This window comes from Agelaius phoeniceus, chromosome 6, assembly GCF_051311805.1.
Source record: "Agelaius phoeniceus isolate bAgePho1 chromosome 6, bAgePho1.hap1, whole genome shotgun sequence".
NCBI lineage: Eukaryota > Metazoa > Chordata > Aves > Passeriformes > Icteridae > Agelaius > Agelaius phoeniceus.
In genome coordinates this window covers 58,203,933-58,223,101 of record NC_135270.1, presented here as the reverse complement: position 1 = coordinate 58,223,101, position 19,169 = coordinate 58,203,933, and the positions used below count along the sequence as shown (strand labels likewise).

The 19,169-nt window shown below is 40.8% G+C and overlaps 1 protein-coding gene and 1 long non-coding RNA gene across 3 annotated transcripts in view; one reads left to right on the top strand and one right to left on the bottom strand.

Moving 5' to 3' along the window:
* The window catches only part of LOC143694425 (uncharacterized), a 63,123-nt gene that overhangs the window by 33,514 nt on the left and 10,440 nt on the right, over positions 1 to 19,169 (bottom strand). The window lies entirely within an intron of this gene.
* HIF1A (hypoxia inducible factor 1 subunit alpha) overlaps positions 1 to 19,169 on the top strand; it is a 35,451-nt gene that overhangs the window by 8,500 nt on the left and 7,782 nt on the right. The window contains exons 2-13 of one of the 2 annotated variants that reach the window (XM_054634708.2): positions 6,975 to 7,165; positions 8,106 to 8,251; positions 8,346 to 8,430; positions 11,665 to 11,777; positions 12,811 to 13,013; positions 14,650 to 14,756; positions 14,942 to 15,089; positions 15,977 to 16,197; positions 16,382 to 16,662; positions 17,185 to 17,307; positions 17,523 to 17,932; positions 18,755 to 18,863. In XM_054634708.2, the coding sequence (XP_054490683.2) occupies positions 6,975 to 7,165; positions 8,106 to 8,251; positions 8,346 to 8,430; positions 11,665 to 11,777; positions 12,811 to 13,013; positions 14,650 to 14,756; positions 14,942 to 15,089; positions 15,977 to 16,197; positions 16,382 to 16,662; positions 17,185 to 17,307; positions 17,523 to 17,932; positions 18,755 to 18,863 (2,137 nt within the window). The remainder of the gene's footprint in view (positions 1 to 6,974; positions 7,166 to 8,105; positions 8,252 to 8,345; positions 8,431 to 11,664; positions 11,778 to 12,810; positions 13,014 to 14,649; positions 14,757 to 14,941; positions 15,090 to 15,976; positions 16,198 to 16,381; positions 16,663 to 17,184; positions 17,308 to 17,522; positions 17,933 to 18,754; positions 18,864 to 19,169) is intronic. The other variant, XR_013182906.1, reaches the window with a different exon arrangement.

Sequence of the window (19,169 nt, the reverse complement as noted above, 5' to 3'; positions counted from 1 at the left end):
GATCTTGCAACCAGTGAAAAAACCCAAGTGATTGTGTATTCAGCACAGTCAGGAGAGTAAACTTTGTCCTAACACTCTTTGGCTGTAGGTGAGAGTGGTTGGTGGCCAAGCCATGTGCTCTCCACATAGACACAACTGGTTATTCTGGGTGCTCTGCAGGCTATGGCTGCAAGCCAGGAGCTGCCCCTCTGTCCTGTTCAGCTGTGCTGCCAGAGATACCTTGCTTAGGCTGGGCCTGGAAAGGTGACCAAGTTTTATACCAACCTCAGGAATGCATTCAGCCTTAAAAGTTCAATGTGAGACCACTTTGCAGGTCTACTTTCTAAAGTTCCAGCACCATCCTGATGCCATATACTTTTAGTATATTGCTATATTGTAATATTTACATCTTTTTTTGGTGTAATGAAGAAAAAAATGCAGCTATGTTATAGTGGATATAGTTTTTGTGATTCCATTTCTAAGCCAGGTGTTTCCTAGAGTAATTTTCCAGCTGAGCGATTGTTACTAACATGGCAATATTATCTTAATCTTTTACTGGCAAATGATGGCAATTAATGGCAGAACTGAAAACTAGTTAAAGCTCATGATGTTACCAGATTTGAGGCACATTACAAATTAGGATTTCTTGTTTCCTACGATGGATATTTCTATGAAACTTTAGGAACAAATAATGTGATAAATACAAAGCCACTTGAAGAAAGCAAATCTAAAGAGAAAAATGTGAATTGCTATTGGAAAATGTTTATATTTTGGAATGTCTCACAACCTGTATCAAGAAAGATGAGCCTGAGTTAATTAATCATGCACAAGTTATTTTACATGGGAACTGAAAACACCCCTAGAGTGAAATGTATCTGATTAGAGAAATAGTAAGTTTGAATGGGAGAAAATCTGTAACCATAGCAAAGTGACATAAAGGAAACCTTGATTTTTTTTTTTTAATCAAATGATATGTACACAGTATAAAAATTTTCTTAATGCTGGGTGGTGATTTTAAAAACTAGAAGGAGACAAAGTTGACTGCTACACATTTTAAGTTCTATCACTGACCATTTTTTATCTAATTATTTTAAACCAAAATTTACCAGTTACTGGTGGTATTTTCCATGGCTTTTTTTTTTTGGTCTATTTGCCATTGGTAAATAAGGAGGAACAAGCCAAATTATATGTGGAGATTGATTAGTTTTTCACTCAAGGAGATGAAAAATTGGGGCTGCATTTAGAGAATTGGGGGCTCACTTGTAGGAATCTGCTGTGGAGGGGTCTTTGGGATGGGATGGGGAATGAATGATGTGTTACTTGGGAGAGGCTGTGGTTTGTATGACCATGAGGACAGGAGCTGCACACTCCAAGTAGAGAGGCCAATATTAACATCTGTAACTGGTGGCACGGGGTTGCTGCTGGGGTGCTTTGCTCTCAAGGCTCTTGGGCAAATTGTTGCTGTACAACTTTGTTTCTGTTCACCATGATTTGAGGCAGGGAGTGGGAGTCTGGGTTATATCCTTCAGCTGAGCTCTTGCTTCAGCTGCAGCAAGTCCTGGTTGTGAAATACCCTTTTGCTCTGGGTCTGTAACTCAGATATCTTCTGGAGCTCAGATTTTATTCAGCTATTGCATGTAAACATCTCTTATATATAAGTGCTATTGGGCTTAAAGGGGTCAGTGAAACTGCTTTCAGTGAGCTCTCATGGATAACGTGCTTATGATTCTCTGCTTCTGTATTCTCTGGTAGAAATACAAAATGGAAATGAATGTCTGGCACTGAAATTGTGCAGGAAAAATCAGACCTGCGAATGCATGCAATTTCCTGTCCAGCACCGGCATTTCTGATATTTTCATTGCATGTTTAATCCCCTCAGCAGCTGAGGTTTTCTTCAGGCTCTTGAGGTGTTTTTGTTTCCTGCCAGACTGAGAGCAGAAGGCTGCAATACAGCTCTGAAGTTTGGTGTTTGTTTTAAATGGAGCTTTTTCTGTCTCCTGTTCTGCAGAATGCTCTTTCTGTTGAGAAGATCATGAGCTTTACACAGGGGCAGCTCCAATAGAACAGATAAGAGAAGTGATATGATTTGTTTAAACTGGTTTTGTGCCACTTCACATCTCACTGTTTAAAACCCCCTTCCCTTTCCCTCTGGTGAGGAGAATGCTCACTTTGGAAATAGGTTTTCTTTACAGGAATTCAGTCTCGTTTAATTGACTACACAGAAAATTGTGAGCAGCTATACATGCTGATGTGTGGTTTTTAATTTACTTTATGCAATTGTAACAAAGCTTAGAGTAGTTGCAATAGCAAAGAATTTTTTTTTTTTAGTTTGGTGGCATTTCAATGTTGAGGCAACAATGACTTCACTTGGTAATTAAACCTCATTTGTGAAAGACCTTTTCCCTATTAATTTGATCCATTAAAGAAACGCTCTTTGAAGCTGGTAGTTAATCTTCCTATTTAAATGGCTGGGTTTTACTCAGATTGGTTACAGCTTAGGTTTAAATAGCAGCTAAAAATAGCCAACTGTTGTGCTGTACAGTTTAAACATTTATCTATAGTAGCAGCCTTTCTAGAAAGGAAACATGTAGTAAAAGGGAGAGGAGATGCTGCCACTCAGGCGGCACTGGTTGGTTCCAACATCCCCTTTTCCTTGGGTTTTGCCCATCAGCTCCAGCTGGCAGCACTTGATGATCTTACTCTGGGATTAATTTTTAACAGAAAGCACTATGGGCTGGGTTTGAGCAGCATTTCAATTGGTAATTAATAATTCAATGGCTGGGAGAAGTTTTGACTGTTCCTGCTGAAGGCTGCTGCCAAGGGTGCTAAAACCTGGCAAAAATCTGGAAACTACCCAAAATATTTTCAAGAACATTAGGCTGTCAGAAAGAAAATACAAGGGCTGAAATCCCAGCTTGTGAGGTTATTGTCTATTTTCATCTCTTGAGTGCCCTGTGTGATTCACACAAGCCTGACAAACCTGTGGACTTGAAGTGCTCAGCTTGATTGCCAAAGCAGGGGAGTTTTAACTTAAAAGTGTCTGCAGTTGAAAAGGAAGCAGTGACAAAACTGCAGCAATCTGGGTGGGTAGCAGCCATTTACTTCCAGTAATTCTCTCTTCAGTTTATATTGTAGGATGAACATTTTGCCTGTGAAGGGATCTTGAATGAGTGGCTAACAAAAATCAAAATTATAAAGGTGAATCTGTCTAAGGCAACAGAATTTCTTGTGCTGCTGTTACAGTTTCAGCTGGGATAGAGTTAATTTTCTTCCTAGTAGTTGGTGCAGAGCTGTGTTTTGGAGAATAATGCTGACAGCACGCTGAGGTTTTAGTTGTAGTTGCACAGTGCTTCCCCTGAGTTAAGGACTCCTCATTCCCCTTGCTGTGCCAGTGAGGAGGTGCACAGGAAGGCAGGAGGGGACACAGCCAGGACAGCTGACCTGGACTGACCACAGAGACATTCCAAAGCACAGGGTAAACTGGGGGAGCTGGCTGGGAGGTGCTGGTCCCTGTTCTGGGACAGGCTGGACATCAGTCAGAGGGTGGGTAAGCAATTGCATCGAGCATCACTTGTCTGCCTTGAGTCTTTATTGTCTCCCTTGTCGTTGCAATTATTATTTTGTTTCAATTTTTAAACGGTTTTTAAGTTGACCCATGGGTTTTACCTTCATTGCAGTTTTCCTCCCCAACCCATGAGGGTGGGACAGGCAGTGAGCAAACAGCTTTGTGGTGCTTAGTTGTGGACTGGGGTTAAACCACGACAGTTACCTTGAAATACCTTTGGCAAAATAGAGTTCCAGTGAAATCTGTGGTCCAAGGAAGAGGACAAAGAGAATCCTGATGCTTTTTTCCCCTCCACCCTTGGTTTTCCACCAAGAGAAAAGGTACTTGAGGCCTGTCTTCAGTAATAAATATTTAATCAGTCAGGTTACATAGCTAAAATATTTTTGCAGTATTGTTAAAGGTCAGACTTTTCGTAATGGCTGTTTCCAGATATACCTGTATGTCAGGAGCATCAAGCTTCTCAGACCATGATATCCATCACTACAACAGGAACATTTGTTGTCACAGGGAAATTCAATGCTGCAATATAGGGAAATATTACCAGATATTTTAGGCTGCCATTCTGAGGGACATGGGTTATATTCATAGGAATCAATGGGACTATTGTATGTCCACAGTTTTTTACCACTATAAATCCCACAAGTTTGTTTTCCAGAGGTCTTTATTACTGTTATGTCAATCCATTAATGTTTCTCATTCCACAGAAATAGTTTTTCTCTGCTGGCAGTGGCAGGAGGAGGAGGAGAGGATGGTGGGCATGGCATACAGTTTTATCAAGTTGATAGAAAGGAAGATAATTGTAAAAGAGATTCTGATAGCTTATTCTGTCTTTTTCATGGATTATGAAATTTCTTCCATGTGTCAAGGCATTTGTGCTTCCAACAGCCAACACAGTATTGTCACACCTGTGTTTCTGCACAAACTAAGCAAGGTTTTGGCCACTGTGGGTAGTAGCACAGCAGGTAAAGGACTGAAAATGTGTTTTTTGGGTATGTATTTGGTAACACTGAAGAGGTGAGATACAGGTCAGATATAGGGAAGGAGCTCTTTACTCTGAGGGTGGTGAGGCCCTGGTACAGCTGTGGCTGCCCCATTCCAGTGTTCCAGGCAGGTTGGATGGGGCTCTGAGCAACCTGGGATGGTGGAAGCTGTCCCTGCTCATGGCAGGAGGGCTGAAACTGGTTCATCTTAAAGGTCACTTGCAACCCAAACCATTCTCTGGTTCTTTGAATCTGGTTCATTATGTCCAGGGATCATTAGCTTGTGAATTGTTTTGCTCTGTAATTTGTGGTGCCTCTCACAAGATGTGTGCTAACTGAAAAGGACTTTTGCACAGATCCACAGACTTAGCAATGTGAATTTGGCAGTGGTAGTAGATGGCTTTTAAGTCTTGTGAAATCTTAAAAAAGGTAATTCCCAAACTGCAACTGCCTTTTACATCTCAGGTGAATACAAAATGAAGACAGGGTGCCTTCAGAAGATTTAAATGCATAAAAACTTTAATACAATAATAGTGTGTGGTTTTGTATTGTTAATTTAAAAATAAAAGCGCATTTATTTCCTCAGGGATCACAGCACTGCTGAGTTCTTTGCATGTGTGAAAAATTTGGAGCTCCTATGTGAAAATGTTTAGTTCAAAACTCATCTGACGAAATGCATGAGGCAGAAGTGACCTGGTGTGGGTGTTGGGAAAAGGGGGAATTCTCCTTGTTACTCACAGTCTTAACTGTTTCAGTGCTTTCCCTCAGTGAGCTGCTCTTTACCTCATGTTCTGGATGAGGCAGGTCTACAGAGGCTTGGAAGGAGAATGAGGTATTGTTTTCCAATGCAGGGGAGACTCTGGAAGGGGCTTTTCTGGAGAAAGAGTGAATCATGGAATCATCATGGAATAGTTTTGGGGAAGGGACTTTTTGGATTGCTTGAAAAGCAACGTATCTCATGTAAAATGAGTATCCTTGCTTGTCTGACCTGTTAGGTGGGCTTTGTAAGGATGGTAAAAAAGAAAGAACTTGGAGAATGTACATGATCCATCATGCTGGAGCATGGAGCTGGAAATTACCTACTGTGTAATTTGTTGAATGGGCTTGAAGGGTCAGGATTTGGAGGCTGAAGAGGCAGCACTCAAGGTATGAGATAAGCAGGAAGGGTTCTTGTCAGAACCCAGGACATCCCTCTGGCTGTCCTGGATGGCTCAAGCCCCTGCCAGGGGGCTCAGAGACCTTGGCACAGAGCCCAGGACCCCCGTGCCTTTGATTTTGACCCATGGAAAAAATTGCCAACTTTATATGAGGATTTACAAGCCATGAAAGTTTAAGTAGAATGATAGTTAGTTTGTCACAGGGTGAAAAGTAGAATTTTGGGGTTTTTGGAATGAGCGCTCAGGGTCCCAAGATGGAGGAATCTGGCCATGCTTTGTCCTTCTTTCTCCTCCTTCCTAGCCTCCATCTTCTGGGTGATGGTGGCACTTTTGGGTTGGTTTAAGGTAGAGACATACTAACTAACATAGGTATTGGAAAATAATTGTAAATAAAGTACACGTAGTTTTTAGTACAAAAAGACAACACTGCCCTGAAAGTGGGCGGTGTGCCTCTTGACTGGCCTGCTGAACAGACCTCAGCAGGTCAGGGAAAGAATGTGATAGATAACAGAAAACAAACAGCCTTGAAAACCAGAACAGGAGAATCCTGACTCCTTTGGTTGCTGGGCTGGGAGAAGAGATTCTCTAACACATCCAACACAAGGTATTGTCACACCTGTGTTTCTGCACAAACTAAGCAAGGTTTTGGCCACTGTGGGTAGTAGCACAGCAGGTAAAGGACTGAAAATGTGTTTTTTGGGTATGTATTTGGTAACACTGAAGAGGTGAGATACAGGTCAGATATAGGGAAGGAGCTCTTTACTCTGAGGGTGGTGAGGCCCTGGTACAGCTGTGGCTGCCCCATTCCAGTGTTCCAGGCAGGTTGGATGGGGCTCTGAGCAACCTGGGATGGTGGAAGCTGTCCCTGCTCATGGCAGGAGGGCTGAAACTGGTTGATCTTGAAGGTCACTTGCAACCCAAACCATTCTCTGGTTTTTTGAATCTGGTTCATTATGTCCCAGGGATCATTAGCTCGTGAATTGTTTTGCTCTGTAATTTGTGGTGCCTCTCACAAGATATGTGCTAACTGAAAAGGACTTTTGCACAGATCCACAAGTTCTGGGTATGGAAGTGTCTCTTTGAAGAACTGATCTCGTTGAAGGCTGTGGGTTTGAATTTACATGTGGCGGAGCCCAACCGGGGCAGAAGTTGATACAAAGAATTACACTTGCACTTTTAAACTGAATCTTAACATTGTTCAACTTCCAGTTGGCTGCTGGGCAACTTAGTTTCAAAGACACACATCCTGGAGAGCTCGGTTCCCTGTATTAACTCTAAACTTTGTTTCTCTAGGATTAGCTCAGAACGCAGGAAAGAGAAGTCGCGGGATGCGGCGCGGTGCAGGAGGAGCAAGGAGTCGGAGGTGTTCTATGAGCTGGCCCACCAGCTGCCCCTGCCCCACACTGTCAGTGCACACCTGGACAAGGCCTCCATCATGAGGCTCACCATCAGCTACCTGCGCATGAGGAAGCTGCTGGATGCTGGTAAGGGACAGCATGGCACCCTCTGGGAGGGAAATTGAGGAGGAATGTGTTTGTAAGGCCTGTCAGCAGTAAATAAATGAATGTGTTAGTAGATGTGTTCTTGTTCTGGGAAGGTGGGAGGCCTTACAGGAGAAATCAGCTGTTAGCAATGACACAAATAAAATCCACTCTTCAATGGATTTCATTTTTTCCCTTTCTATTCTGGTGAATCCTGGCTGTCTTGTCACAGCTATTGTGCCCTTTTCAGTCTTATCTGACCCTTCTCCCAAAGTTATATTCCTTTATTTAAACCTCTTTTACCTCTAAACTTGTTTGTTCCAGCTGTGCTTTCTTGACTGTAGGTACTTGGTTCGAGGTTGACTGAGCTAACTATAGTTGTGTCCCCTTAAAATAAACTGCAAGGAATAGTTTTATAAATTGTGTTTGTGTGATGTGCTCCTCTGGAGGTGAAGTCAGCTGAGGCTGTGTTGTGTCTGCAGCTCTAACTGCAGGAATATCTGAGTCAGGTTGTAGCCTGTAGCTGATAGCCTGCCATGGGCAGTATACTGGTTATTTGTGCTCATGATGTCTGCCTCTACTGTGTGGAGGAGTAACTTTGTAGCCAGACTTGGAAAGCTCTCCCAGAAAGCCCCTGAGAGGTTAGAATGCCTTTTTTAGATGAGTAATACATTTTTAGCCACATAGACCTTTTCCTTAAGGTGGAAGGTTTATTGGTTAATACATAACAGCACAGAGGGTTAACTCACTCTGATTTTCTGTGATTTCTGATACCTTTACTAGAGCTTGAAGAATTGAACTGATCATTTCTCTAAATGAATTATACTGGCTTTGAATGGTCCTGCAAGATTGACTCCTTGCAGACTGGTGCCAGAAGTCATTCCTGCTGGTAAGTGAAGAATGGCTGGTGTTTGCTTAAACAAAAATGTGTGGCTGCTTGCAGGTGAGCTGGAGACAGAAGCCAAAATGGAGAAGGAACTGAACTGTTTCTACTTGAAAGCTCTTGATGGCTTTGTCATGGTTCTATCTGAAGATGGGGACATGATTTACATGTCTGAAAACGTGAACAAGTGTATGGGACTCACTCAGGTGAAATACTGACACTTCCTAAGACTGTTTCAAAAATCTGTTCCATTTTTGTGTGTGTGAAGTTAAACACCCATGTACCTCTTCATTTTTGCAGTTTGAGTTGACGGGGCACAGTGTATTTGATTTTACTCATCCATGTGACCACGAGGAGCTGAGAGAAATGCTTACACACAGAAATGGTGAGAAAAAAGAAAAAAATCAATTTAATTTACTTATGGATAGTTTCTGTTGGCATTAATACAGTTGGACATCTGCCAGAAAATGGTGTTGAGTTCAAAAGCTAATATATTTTTATTTCTTAAATCTCAAATGAAACCTTGTTGAGAGACACTAACAACAGGAATCACCAAAATGTTTTGGCTATATCCTAATTATAGAAGAAATGAGATTTCATTGGGATTCTTTAATCTAACAAAATTAATTACTAAAATGGAGTTTTTGAGGGTTGAAAGAATAAGTGCCTACAGGAATAAAATTAGAGGTAGATTGAATGAGAAGGATTTGAAGCTATTGCTGTAGAGGGACATGGAGAAACTCGGTGCATTTGTCTTGGTCTGGCCTTGTCTTTACAGGACAGCTGAGAACAAATGCTTTCTTCCAGCAATCTGTGACCCAAGACAAAAAAAAAATACTGTATTTAAATGCTGATCTGGGAATACTTGAACAGCCCAAAAAAGGGCTTTGGGGTTGATGCTTCTCTGCACCTTTTAATTGGTGCATGAAATTGGTATCTTTTCACAGATTTCTGGCTCTTCTTTTCTCCATCTGAGGGAGCAGAACACCGTGTTTACATGTGCTGTGTGCTTTGAAATTTAACAATTGCCCATGAATTACAGCTTTTATGTCTTCTAAAGATTTGATAAAGGCTATAAAGACTTGGCAGCCTGCATGTCTCCAAACAAATCTGCTTTACTCAGTAGTTAGAAGCCTAAAATCTGACCTCTACTTTCTCTTTCATCAAATGAGGTTTATATGGACTCTGAATTCAGATAGTGATAAATTAATAAACCTGACCTCTGCTTTCTTGTGGCACTGTAAATTTTGTGTAAGTCTTATGTTGTCATCCTATTTAATTCAGTGGAAAGGACCTGATAAGATGCCATAGCATTAAGGGCCTGACTTTGATTTTGTAAGGATTTTGTAAATTTGTCTGCCCTTAGAATTGAAGTATGTTTCTAAGGCTAGATTAGACTTCTCCCCTGCCTCCCCCTTTGGAATACAGTAATACATCTTGGGGGTGGGGGAACAATTTCCCTAAAGCAGTGTAAAAAACCTGCTTTTGTTGCAAAAGCTTATTCTTAAAAATGTCCTAGCACTGAGTTTCATGCAAACCATCTCAAGCATGTCTAAATTGGCCAGCCTGGAATCAGATGTCTGGAAACCATTATTACAAAAGCTGTTTTGCAAATGATGTTGGCAGACAGAAGTCTAAATTACAGTAGTAATAGTACATTTTTATATTTATTGGTATTCCCAGGTTGCCTTCTACTGCAGCTCTTACATCAGTGGAATTATTTTGGTTTTGAATTGAGTATTAAATATTCCCCTTTGGGACTGTACAAGTGCAAGTGAATATAAATGCAATTGGCAGAAACAGAACTGCATTCTCATTTTATGAAGCTGCTTTTTAAACTTTCAAAGCTGGCCATTTTAAAAAATAATGTCTGGTGCTGAATCAGACTTGAAAGTTGCTCCATCTTTTACAGCTGCTTCTAGAAGCAGAGCCTCATGCATCAGGACTTGGTAACATTAATGTTATGTCATCTTCAGCTATCAATTTCTAGATTGGTTTAACTCTTAAAACTTACTGAATTAAATAAGTTTTTGCTGCTTCTGTGAATTCTGCTTTAGTTTCTCCTCCACTTCCTCCATTATAAAAATTGTTTTAAAGTAGCATAAAATATGCTTGAGCCCTTTAGTCTTTGGCTCTGCTAGAAGCAATAAACAAGTTTGCATAGGGCCTTTAACATTTTTCTAATTAATTTTTTCAAGCCAGTAACTGCAATGCAAGCCACCATGAAGAATTTCATAGCTATTATTGTCTGTTGAGGATGAGAACAAATTATTGTATAAACTTGTATCAGAAGTGAGCTCATGTGTTCTAAACTTCCCCCTCTGCCATGGTTTGATCCTTGCTCTTCAGCAAGCCTCAGCAAACTGGCTCTTCCACTGCTCCTTCTCCTGGCTGCTGCATTTCCTCCTTGCACACATTGTGAGCTGCTTGCAGCTCTCCTGATAGCATCAGTTACATTTTCTTTGCCCACAAGAGCATAACTAGTAATTGACTCTGCAAGGTTCTCCTCTGTACAGGCAGAAACTTAACTTAAAGCCTGCTGGTAGCAAGGAAATAATAAGTGCTGCCAATGTTGATTTGTATTAGTGCTTCTCAACTTTTTTCCTCCCAAGACTGTTAATAATGTGTTTAAAAACTTGGTCCCTGTTTACTCCAGGAGTGTAAATCACCGTGGAAATACTTGGATGCATATAAACAGCTGAGTTGTTAGTTTTGAATTGAAAAACTTGCAGTCCTGAAGAGCAACGAGCCCAAAAGGTGCTTGGTTTGAACCTCCTCTTAGTGAATTACTGATGCATTTCAGTGGAAACCACCTCATCAAGGCTTCTTATTCTACATATGTTTTTCTTGTCCTCTGTCACAATTTTAAAATATATTAAATTTCCAGTTGGTCTCTCTTTCTTCCTGCTCCTTTTTCCTGAAATCTGGGAGTGTGGAGTTGGCTACAAATACAATCCTGATCTTAAATTATTGAAACTGGGCTGCATCAAAAGCCTTTCCTGTGAGGACAGACTGAGAGAGGGCTGGGTTTGTTCTCTCTGGAAAAGAAATGGCTCTGTGGAGATCTTTAAGTCCCTTTCTGTACCTAAAAGGGCTAAAAGGAGAACTGGAGAGAGACTTTGGATAAGGGCCTGGAGTGACAGGACAGGGGGAATGGCTTCCCACTGCCAGAGGGCAGGGTTAGGTGGTTTTTGGGAAGGAATTCTTCCCACTGAGGGTGCTCAGGCCCTGGCACAGGGTGCCCAGAGGAGCTGTGGGTGCCCCATCCCTGGCAGTGTTCCAGGCCAGACTGGATGGGGCTTGCAGCAACCTGGGATAGTGGAAGGTGTCCCTGGCCATGGCAGGAGGGTTGGAATGAGATGGTCTCTTTAAAGTCACTTCCAACACAAATCATTCTAAAACTCTATGAAACTTCAGGTTTTTTTAATCTACTTGATAGTAAAACTTGCTCTGAAAAATACCATTATTAGAAGTGCTATTAGGTGTATGAATCTTCTTAGTTTATTTTTTGAGTCTTCCCTTAGTCTTAGAGTTCTATAAGGTGTTTGTGGAGGTTTTTTAATGCCTTTGGAAGATGATCCAAGTGTTTGAAAAATTGGTTTGCTTTTGCTTCTGCTAGGTCCTGTGAAAAAGGGCAAAGAGCAGAACACGGAGCGCAGCTTTTTTCTCAGAATGAAGTGTACACTGACTAGCAGGGGAAGAACAGTGAATATAAAGTCTGCTACATGGAAGGTAACTAATGCAAAGAAATATTTGCATAGTTTGGCAGCTTCCTCTTCAGATGTCATAACACTGTATTTCAACATTTTTGCTTCATGTAACAAGCTTGAATTTCACTAAGTCCTTTATAATTAATTAATTCTGCTGCATTATGCTGAATTTTAATGCTGACTACATCACAGAGGTAACTGAAACAATGCTTTAAAATTAGTTTTTCAAAACTCTTTTAATGAATTTTCCATTTTAAATTAGAGGTCATTTACTTACAAACAATTATAATTACCAAATATGATTGTATAAAGCCTTCTCTGGGAAAAAAGTACTTGACATCACTTATGCTGATCCCTGATTTCTTTTGATTTGTCACTGAAAATGTGGTAGTTGAGGTCTCTCTGAAGGACTTCAATGCCATTCTTTTGAAGCTGCTGGCTCTCCCTTTTGTAACAGTTGGAACAAAAAGAGGCCAGCCTGATAACTTTCTGCAGTGAATGCATTTTCTCCTCTGGACAAAGTAACCTTTTACTGTATCCAGTGGATTATGGCTCACAGTTCTCTTTTATGATTTGAATTTGATTATTCTGGATCAAACAACTTCTTTGCTGGTTTCTGTGAACTATTTCTACTTCAGAATGGTTAAAAGAAAGCCCCACAAAATGCAAACATTCCTGTCTGTTGAAGAATGTACTTGATCTCTGTCATCAGCTCTGCAGAATATCTGAAATGGGGGTTCCTACTATTACCATAACTTTCAGATTTAAATTGTGGATGCCTTTTGCTGAGGCAGCTGCTCATCAGAGGTGTCATTAGAGTGACTAGAGAGAAGAGTTGACAGAAATGCAGCAATGGCTGCTGTTGCTGAGGAAGGAGTTGGGCTGTGAACCCATCCCAGCATGTGTGGGGTGAGGAGGAGGAGGCCACTGCTCTCCTCCAGCCATCCCTGAGGGGTGGGGTGGGGAAGGACTTGGCTCTGGGTGTGCTGATGGAAATAGGATTGTGTTTTCTGACAGACCAAATCTTCTCTTTCTAAACCCCACCTCCCCTGCAGGTGCTGCACTGCACTGGCCACATCCGTGTGTACGACACGTGTGGGAACCAGACTCACTGTGGCTACAAAAAGCCTCCCATGACCTGCCTGGTGTTGATCTGTGAACCTATTCCTCACCCATCAAACATTGAGGTCCCCCTGGACAGTAAAACGTTCCTCAGTCGTCACAGTCTTGACATGAAATTTTCCTACTGTGATGAAAGGTAATGTATATGATTTATACTGTAAAAAATCATTCATTTGAAAGATTTGCAGGGCTGGTACATGTTTGGCTAATGTTTGTCTTCTCAGTAATTTGATTTATCTTGACAATGCAATAATTGATGGCATGTTTGGCCTTTTCCTAGCTGATCAGGATGACTCAAAAGCCAGATTTTTAGATCTAAGGAGGATGCAGGTTTATCACTTTGGAATAACAGAAAGGAAAAGGACTTTTTATACAGGCAGACAGTAACAGGACCATGGTTTTAAACTGACAGAGGGCATGTTTAGATTAGATAATAGGAAGAAATTCTTGATGAGGAGCTGTGGCTACCCCATCCCTGAAGGTGTTGCAGGCCAGGCTGGATGGAGCTCTGAGCAGCCTGCTCTAGTGAAAGCTGTCCCTGCCCATGGCAGGGGTTTGGAACAGGATGGTCTTGAAGGTGCTTTCCAACCCAAGCCATTCTGTGATTCTATGGATAAATCCTTTGCCTTCAGTTAACTCCCTCTTCAAACTGGTCTTTACTATACTGGCAGTGATTTAAATTGAAATGAGAGGATTCTTCCAGACACTGAAAAAGCAGAATTTTAGGTTTGTCAAAGATGGGGCATTCTGGTGACTGAAAAGAGTATGTGTGTAATACTTGTCAGATGTATTTTATTGCTACTGCTTCCTCTCCTCTCCCTTCCTCAGGGGATCAGTGTCTGCTTTCTTCTGTCAAAAAAACCCCAGATGTTCAGCTGTACTTTTAATGTAATACATCTGCTGTTGAAAAATGAGATTCTGTGTTCTGGTGCAAATCAGGGGTGTAGTCAGACACATCAGACTGATTTTCCTATCTTCTGGGAACTTAGCTTGATAAATTTGATAAATGCAAATGAAGGAAATAGCTCAAGTTTTTTTTGTTTGGGTTTGGTTTGTTTAATTTTTTTTGTTTGTTTTTAATTTGGTGTCACTTGTTACTACCCGTTTATTTTATAACAAAAGTGAATTTCTAGTTAGTTGTTGCAGTTAGATGCAGGAAGAGGTTGATACATGGTAATTTCTGACCTCTGCAGTAACAACCTTTCTAGGGCTGATGGTACACACAAAAGGTACTTATTTGGTCACTTTCCACATCTAGAATGGGGCAAAATAGAAGCACTTCCCTGGTTAGCACTGCCCTCTAGAGACTAAAGAAATCCCACTTGCCTTAAAAGCAGGCAGTGCTTGAGTGGGAAGAGTAAATCTGATTCCTAATTTCTCTTAGTTGCAGGATTAAAACTGTTGAAGTGTATCTTTATTATTTTGTTAAATTCTCATGTTTGCCTAAGCTGGTCTGTAAGTAGCTGGTCTACCTTGAAGCAAAAAGACAAAAATGTCTAAAAAGTGAGGATTTGTTAAATCCTATCCCCACTATGTGATTTATAAATACTCAGTGAGACTTAAAATCCTATGCCTGCTGAAATCTCTCTTTTAAAGAAGCATCAAAATAGCAATTTATTTCAAAATGAAAAGTTCCAGTAAACCAAATTTGCTGCTGATATGTGTGGAAGTGATTCTGAAGGTTTTTCTAGATGTGCAAGCATCCAAATGCTCTGGTATTTGTGCTGGCCAGTGTCTGCTTTCACATAGCAATTTTTTCTCTTGTTTTAAAGAATTACAGAGTTGATGGGGTATGAGCCAGAGGAGCTCTTGGGTCGCTCAATCTATGAGTATTATCACGCACTGGATTCTGATCATCTGACCAAAACACACCATGACAGTAAGTGAAAACTGAATTTAAAGCCCTCAAACTACAGGAGATGGAAACAGCCCTGGGGGAAAGCAGCAGAAGAACAAGGGCTTTCTTTTAGTTGCAGATAGGAATCTGCAATGAATACTGACCTCAAACAGTTCTGCTGGGGTTTTTCTGCCTGTAATTGAAGCTGGTGTTCTTTCTGCTTTTAGTGTTCACAAAAGGGCAGGTGACAACAGGACAGTACAGAATGCTGGCCAAACAAGGTGGCTATGTCTGGGTTGAAACTCAAGCAACTGTTATATACAACACTAAGAATTCTCAGCCACAGTGCATAGTGTGTGTGAACTATGTGTTGAGGTAAGTTGAGTGGACTTCAGTGTTGTCATCATTTATAGTGAAGACCAAGCAGATTCTGATGGCACTGGTCCCCTGCTGAGTGTGTTATGATGCTGCTGTTTCCTACCAGTGAAATTTTTCTTAGAATACTGCCAGTCCTAGGATTAGAAATTGTATTTGAGAACAAAGTGCTTTTTTGGTCTAGTGATGTCAGTAGATGATCTCTGTGGGCAAATGAGTGTAGAACCAGCCTCTTCTGTATGATTGGAAGCACTTGAGCATTTGCATTCTAGACAACTCTCTAATCTTTGTCCCAAGTCTGGAGCAGTTAATTCCACCAATAACTTTGTCATGGAGTCAGAGCAGCAGTAGTGGTGTCATTCTCAATCCCATCTATCTTTTTTATTCCTTAGAACTCCTCTTTTAGTTGAAAGCTTCAGTTGAGAGCAGACTGGTTGACTATTCTTCTGCAAATGTCTAATAGTCCTAAATTAGTTTTTCAAAACTTCAGTGAATGTCCCAATATGTCTATCAAGATATTTCCCGTTCATTTAAAACAAAGAAAAGCAGTTTAGGAAATATGTAACTTTTTTCTCTTTTTTAAGCATCTTTTCCTTTTTCAATGTTTTCAGAAAAGCATGTTTATGTTTGTTGCTTTTTTATGATTGCACCACAATTAGTGCTTGCTTTGTCTGTTACTTTTGAGGAAAGAATGAGTAACAAAAAAAAATCTTAAAGCTCTTATCCTGGTAATTTTGTGGGAAATGTGTGGTGGGGTGTTTTTTGTTTCTTTTGGTTTGGGGTTTTTTGGTGGGGAGAGTGGGTGAGTTTCAACCTAGAAAGCTGTTAGGCCAGAACTTATTCCTTTTAGCTGTTCTTTAACAGTCACCTTCTTCTCTGTCTGACAGTGGAATTGTTCAGAAGGACTTAATTTTTTCCCTTGGACAAACTGAGTGTATGCTGAAACCAGTGGAGTCTCCTGAGATGAAAATGACCAAAATATTCAGTAAAGATGACCTGGATGATACCAACAGCCTATTTGAAAAACTTAAACAGGAACCAGATGCTTTAACTGTGCTAGCCCCAGCTGCTGGAGACACAATTATCTCTCTAGATTTCAGCAGTAATGGTGGGTGTGTGTTTAAATTGGAGAGCATGTTAATTAGCAAAGTTACTTTTTATAGTAGATTTCATAAAATAACCTCCCAGTACCACTTGTCCAGTGGTATTTCAGCTGCTGTTTCAATTTAATGAGGTCCATAGACACACACAGTACTGTTACTTAGGTTGATGGTTTCTTTTAATTTTTATAGAGTCTGATGAACAACAATGTGATGAAGTTCCTTTGTATAACGATGTAATGCTCCCCTCATCCAGTGAGAAATTGCAGAATATAAATATGGCAATGTCCCCACTACCTGCCTCTGAAACTACAAAGCCACTCCGTAGCAATGCTGATCCTGCACTCAATAGAGAAGTTGTATCAAAGCTGGAGCCAAACACAGAGCCACTCGAACTTTCTTTTACCATGCCTCAGGTGCAAGAACAACCAACCAGCCCTTCTGATGCAAGTACCAGCCAAAGTTCCCCTGAGGTGAGTTTCATCATTTGGATATGCTGTCATTAAAATGGATGTGCTCTTGGGTCTTGTGGGGCAGATCTGGTTAAGGATGCAGCCAGGACAGGAATGGGAAATTATTTCTACCTTATGACTTAAGCTCACACTATGATCTGAGAAAACTGATAAATTGTCATATCTTTTCATCAAAGTGAGTCTTGCAAATGTCTGCAATACTATCTGACAGAACCAAGGAGAGCTTGGGATTGATCTTTTTCATTCAGTTGGTTCAGATACAGCTTCCCTAAACAGCAAAGCATTTGCAGTGAATTACTGTAGAGGCTACTTCCAGGTTTCAGTTAAGCAAGTGCTTCCCTGGTGGGGTAAATTTGAGTGTATACAGGTAAATGTAAGAGTTTTCCTTTCCCATTCTAATTTTGTGCAGCTACAATTTGGGATTAGTTTCTACATTAGAACATTTTGCAGAGAATCTGTAGGTAACAATGGCAAGTGATGCAGTGACAGAAACCTAAAACTGTGTTCAAAATGTTTTCACAGCCCAGTAGTCCCAACGACTACTGCTTTGATGTGGATAATGATATGGCCAGTGAATTCAAACTGGAATTAGTGGAGAAACTCTTTGCCATAGATACAGAAGCAAAAAATCCATTCTCTACTCAGGTAATGTACAGTAACTTAGATTATAGAGAATTTTGAATGTACTTCTTTTCCTTTTTAGAATGTTTTCAGGCACCTCCTTCCCTTTTTATGTAATATTTTGATTAAAACATAAAATTAAAAAAAATTTGTAAGGATTTGGTAACAGGAAAACCCTTGATGAAATCCTAGTTGAGCTTTCTTCCACACTGCTAAGTTCCCCCTCTTGTCCATTCCAGGAAACCGATTTAGATTTAGAGATGTTGGCTCCTTACATCCCGATGGATGACGACTTCCAGCTGCGCTCCTTCGATCAGCTGTCCCCGCTGGAGAGCAGCAGCTCGTCCGGCTCACAGAGTGCAGGCAGCATCCCCCTGTTCCAGCAGCAGCAGCAGGGCCAGGCAGGCTCGGGCAGCCCCGAGGAGGTGAAGCTGAAGGCACAGGAGCGCGGGGACGAGGTGAAGCCGATCGTGGTCCCTTCCTCGCCCCCGCGCGGGGGCCCCGAGCCCAGCAGCGCCCCCGCCTCGCCCTACGGGGGGAGCAGGAGTCGAACTGCCTCACCCATCAGGGCAGGGAAAGGAACGGTGGAGCAGGTGGAAAAGCCTTCTCCAGGAGCACCCAGCTTGCTAACAGTCACTCTCAATGAAAGGTATTTTAAAAAAGTGCAGCTTAAGCTCTGGTTCTGCTCAAGGAATTATATATAAATTCTGCCAGCTGTTGTGTGTTCATCCTCAGCGTTCTTCACAGACATTTAAATTTGGACATGTCAAATGAGTCCTTTTTTAATAGTAAACTCCCCTAAAGGTAATTTCATGGTAGCCTTTACCTAAGCCCCTCATGTAAAAATTCTGTTCTGCTCTTGTACCTGATGCGCAGCCTTTATAAAAATGCAGGCAATTCAGGTAGTTACACCCACACAATGTTTCTGGTGCTTTCATCCTTGTCCACTGTGTTAGAGGTAAGAGGCAACTACAGTCTGTGCTGCAGATACTGCAGATATCAGATGTACAGATATCTACAAGCAATAGATACTGCTTTTCAAACTAAATGTGTTTTGTGATGGTCTGTGGTGCCTGTAGTACATATTTATCACAATAGAAAACTATATTAAGTCAAACATGAGATTTGTGATATGTAAAAGATTTATCTGTACATTGAAATATTCAGAATAGACTTTTCCTCACCCTTCCTTCCCTTTTTTCTGTTGATAGTGAACTGCTGAACTTTTATGCTTTTTTTTCTGCAGATTTAAATTTTTTTGTTAAAACTCATTCTGAGCTTCACAGCAAGATTAAAGGCTAACATTTGCTGTGCTCATAGAAAATGATTGTTAAAATAAGTCAATTTATGAACGAAAAGTAGTGGAGTTCATAAATTCAGTTCTGTGATGTTGTTTATAAAAGTGTCCACGAAAGAAGAATGGCTCGAGGAAAGTAGAAACGTCTTAACAGCCTGAATCAATTTTTCTTAGATCTACTGCACTGGATGAAGAACTAAATCCAAAGATGCTAGCTTTGCATAATGCTCAGAGAAAACGAAAAATGGAACATGATGGTTCACTTTTTCAGGCAGTTGGAATTGTGAGTTTTGTTTTACCATTTTAAAATGTTCACTTTTAACCTTGCAATTTCTAAAATGAGGCATCAGTGCAGACTCCTGAGTTAAACTGTTGGTAAGCAGTGGAATCTTGGGATGAGAGATAATTGATAGTGAAATTTTAATATATATATATATATGCAGATACTCCACTTTTAGTTCTCTTTTACTGTCACCTTTTCAAAAGTGCCCTCTACACCCATGTGCATTTCTTGATTAGGTAGAAGATACTCTTCTGTGAACATACGAGTCTCTTTAGTAGAATATGCACAAATGTAAGACATCACATT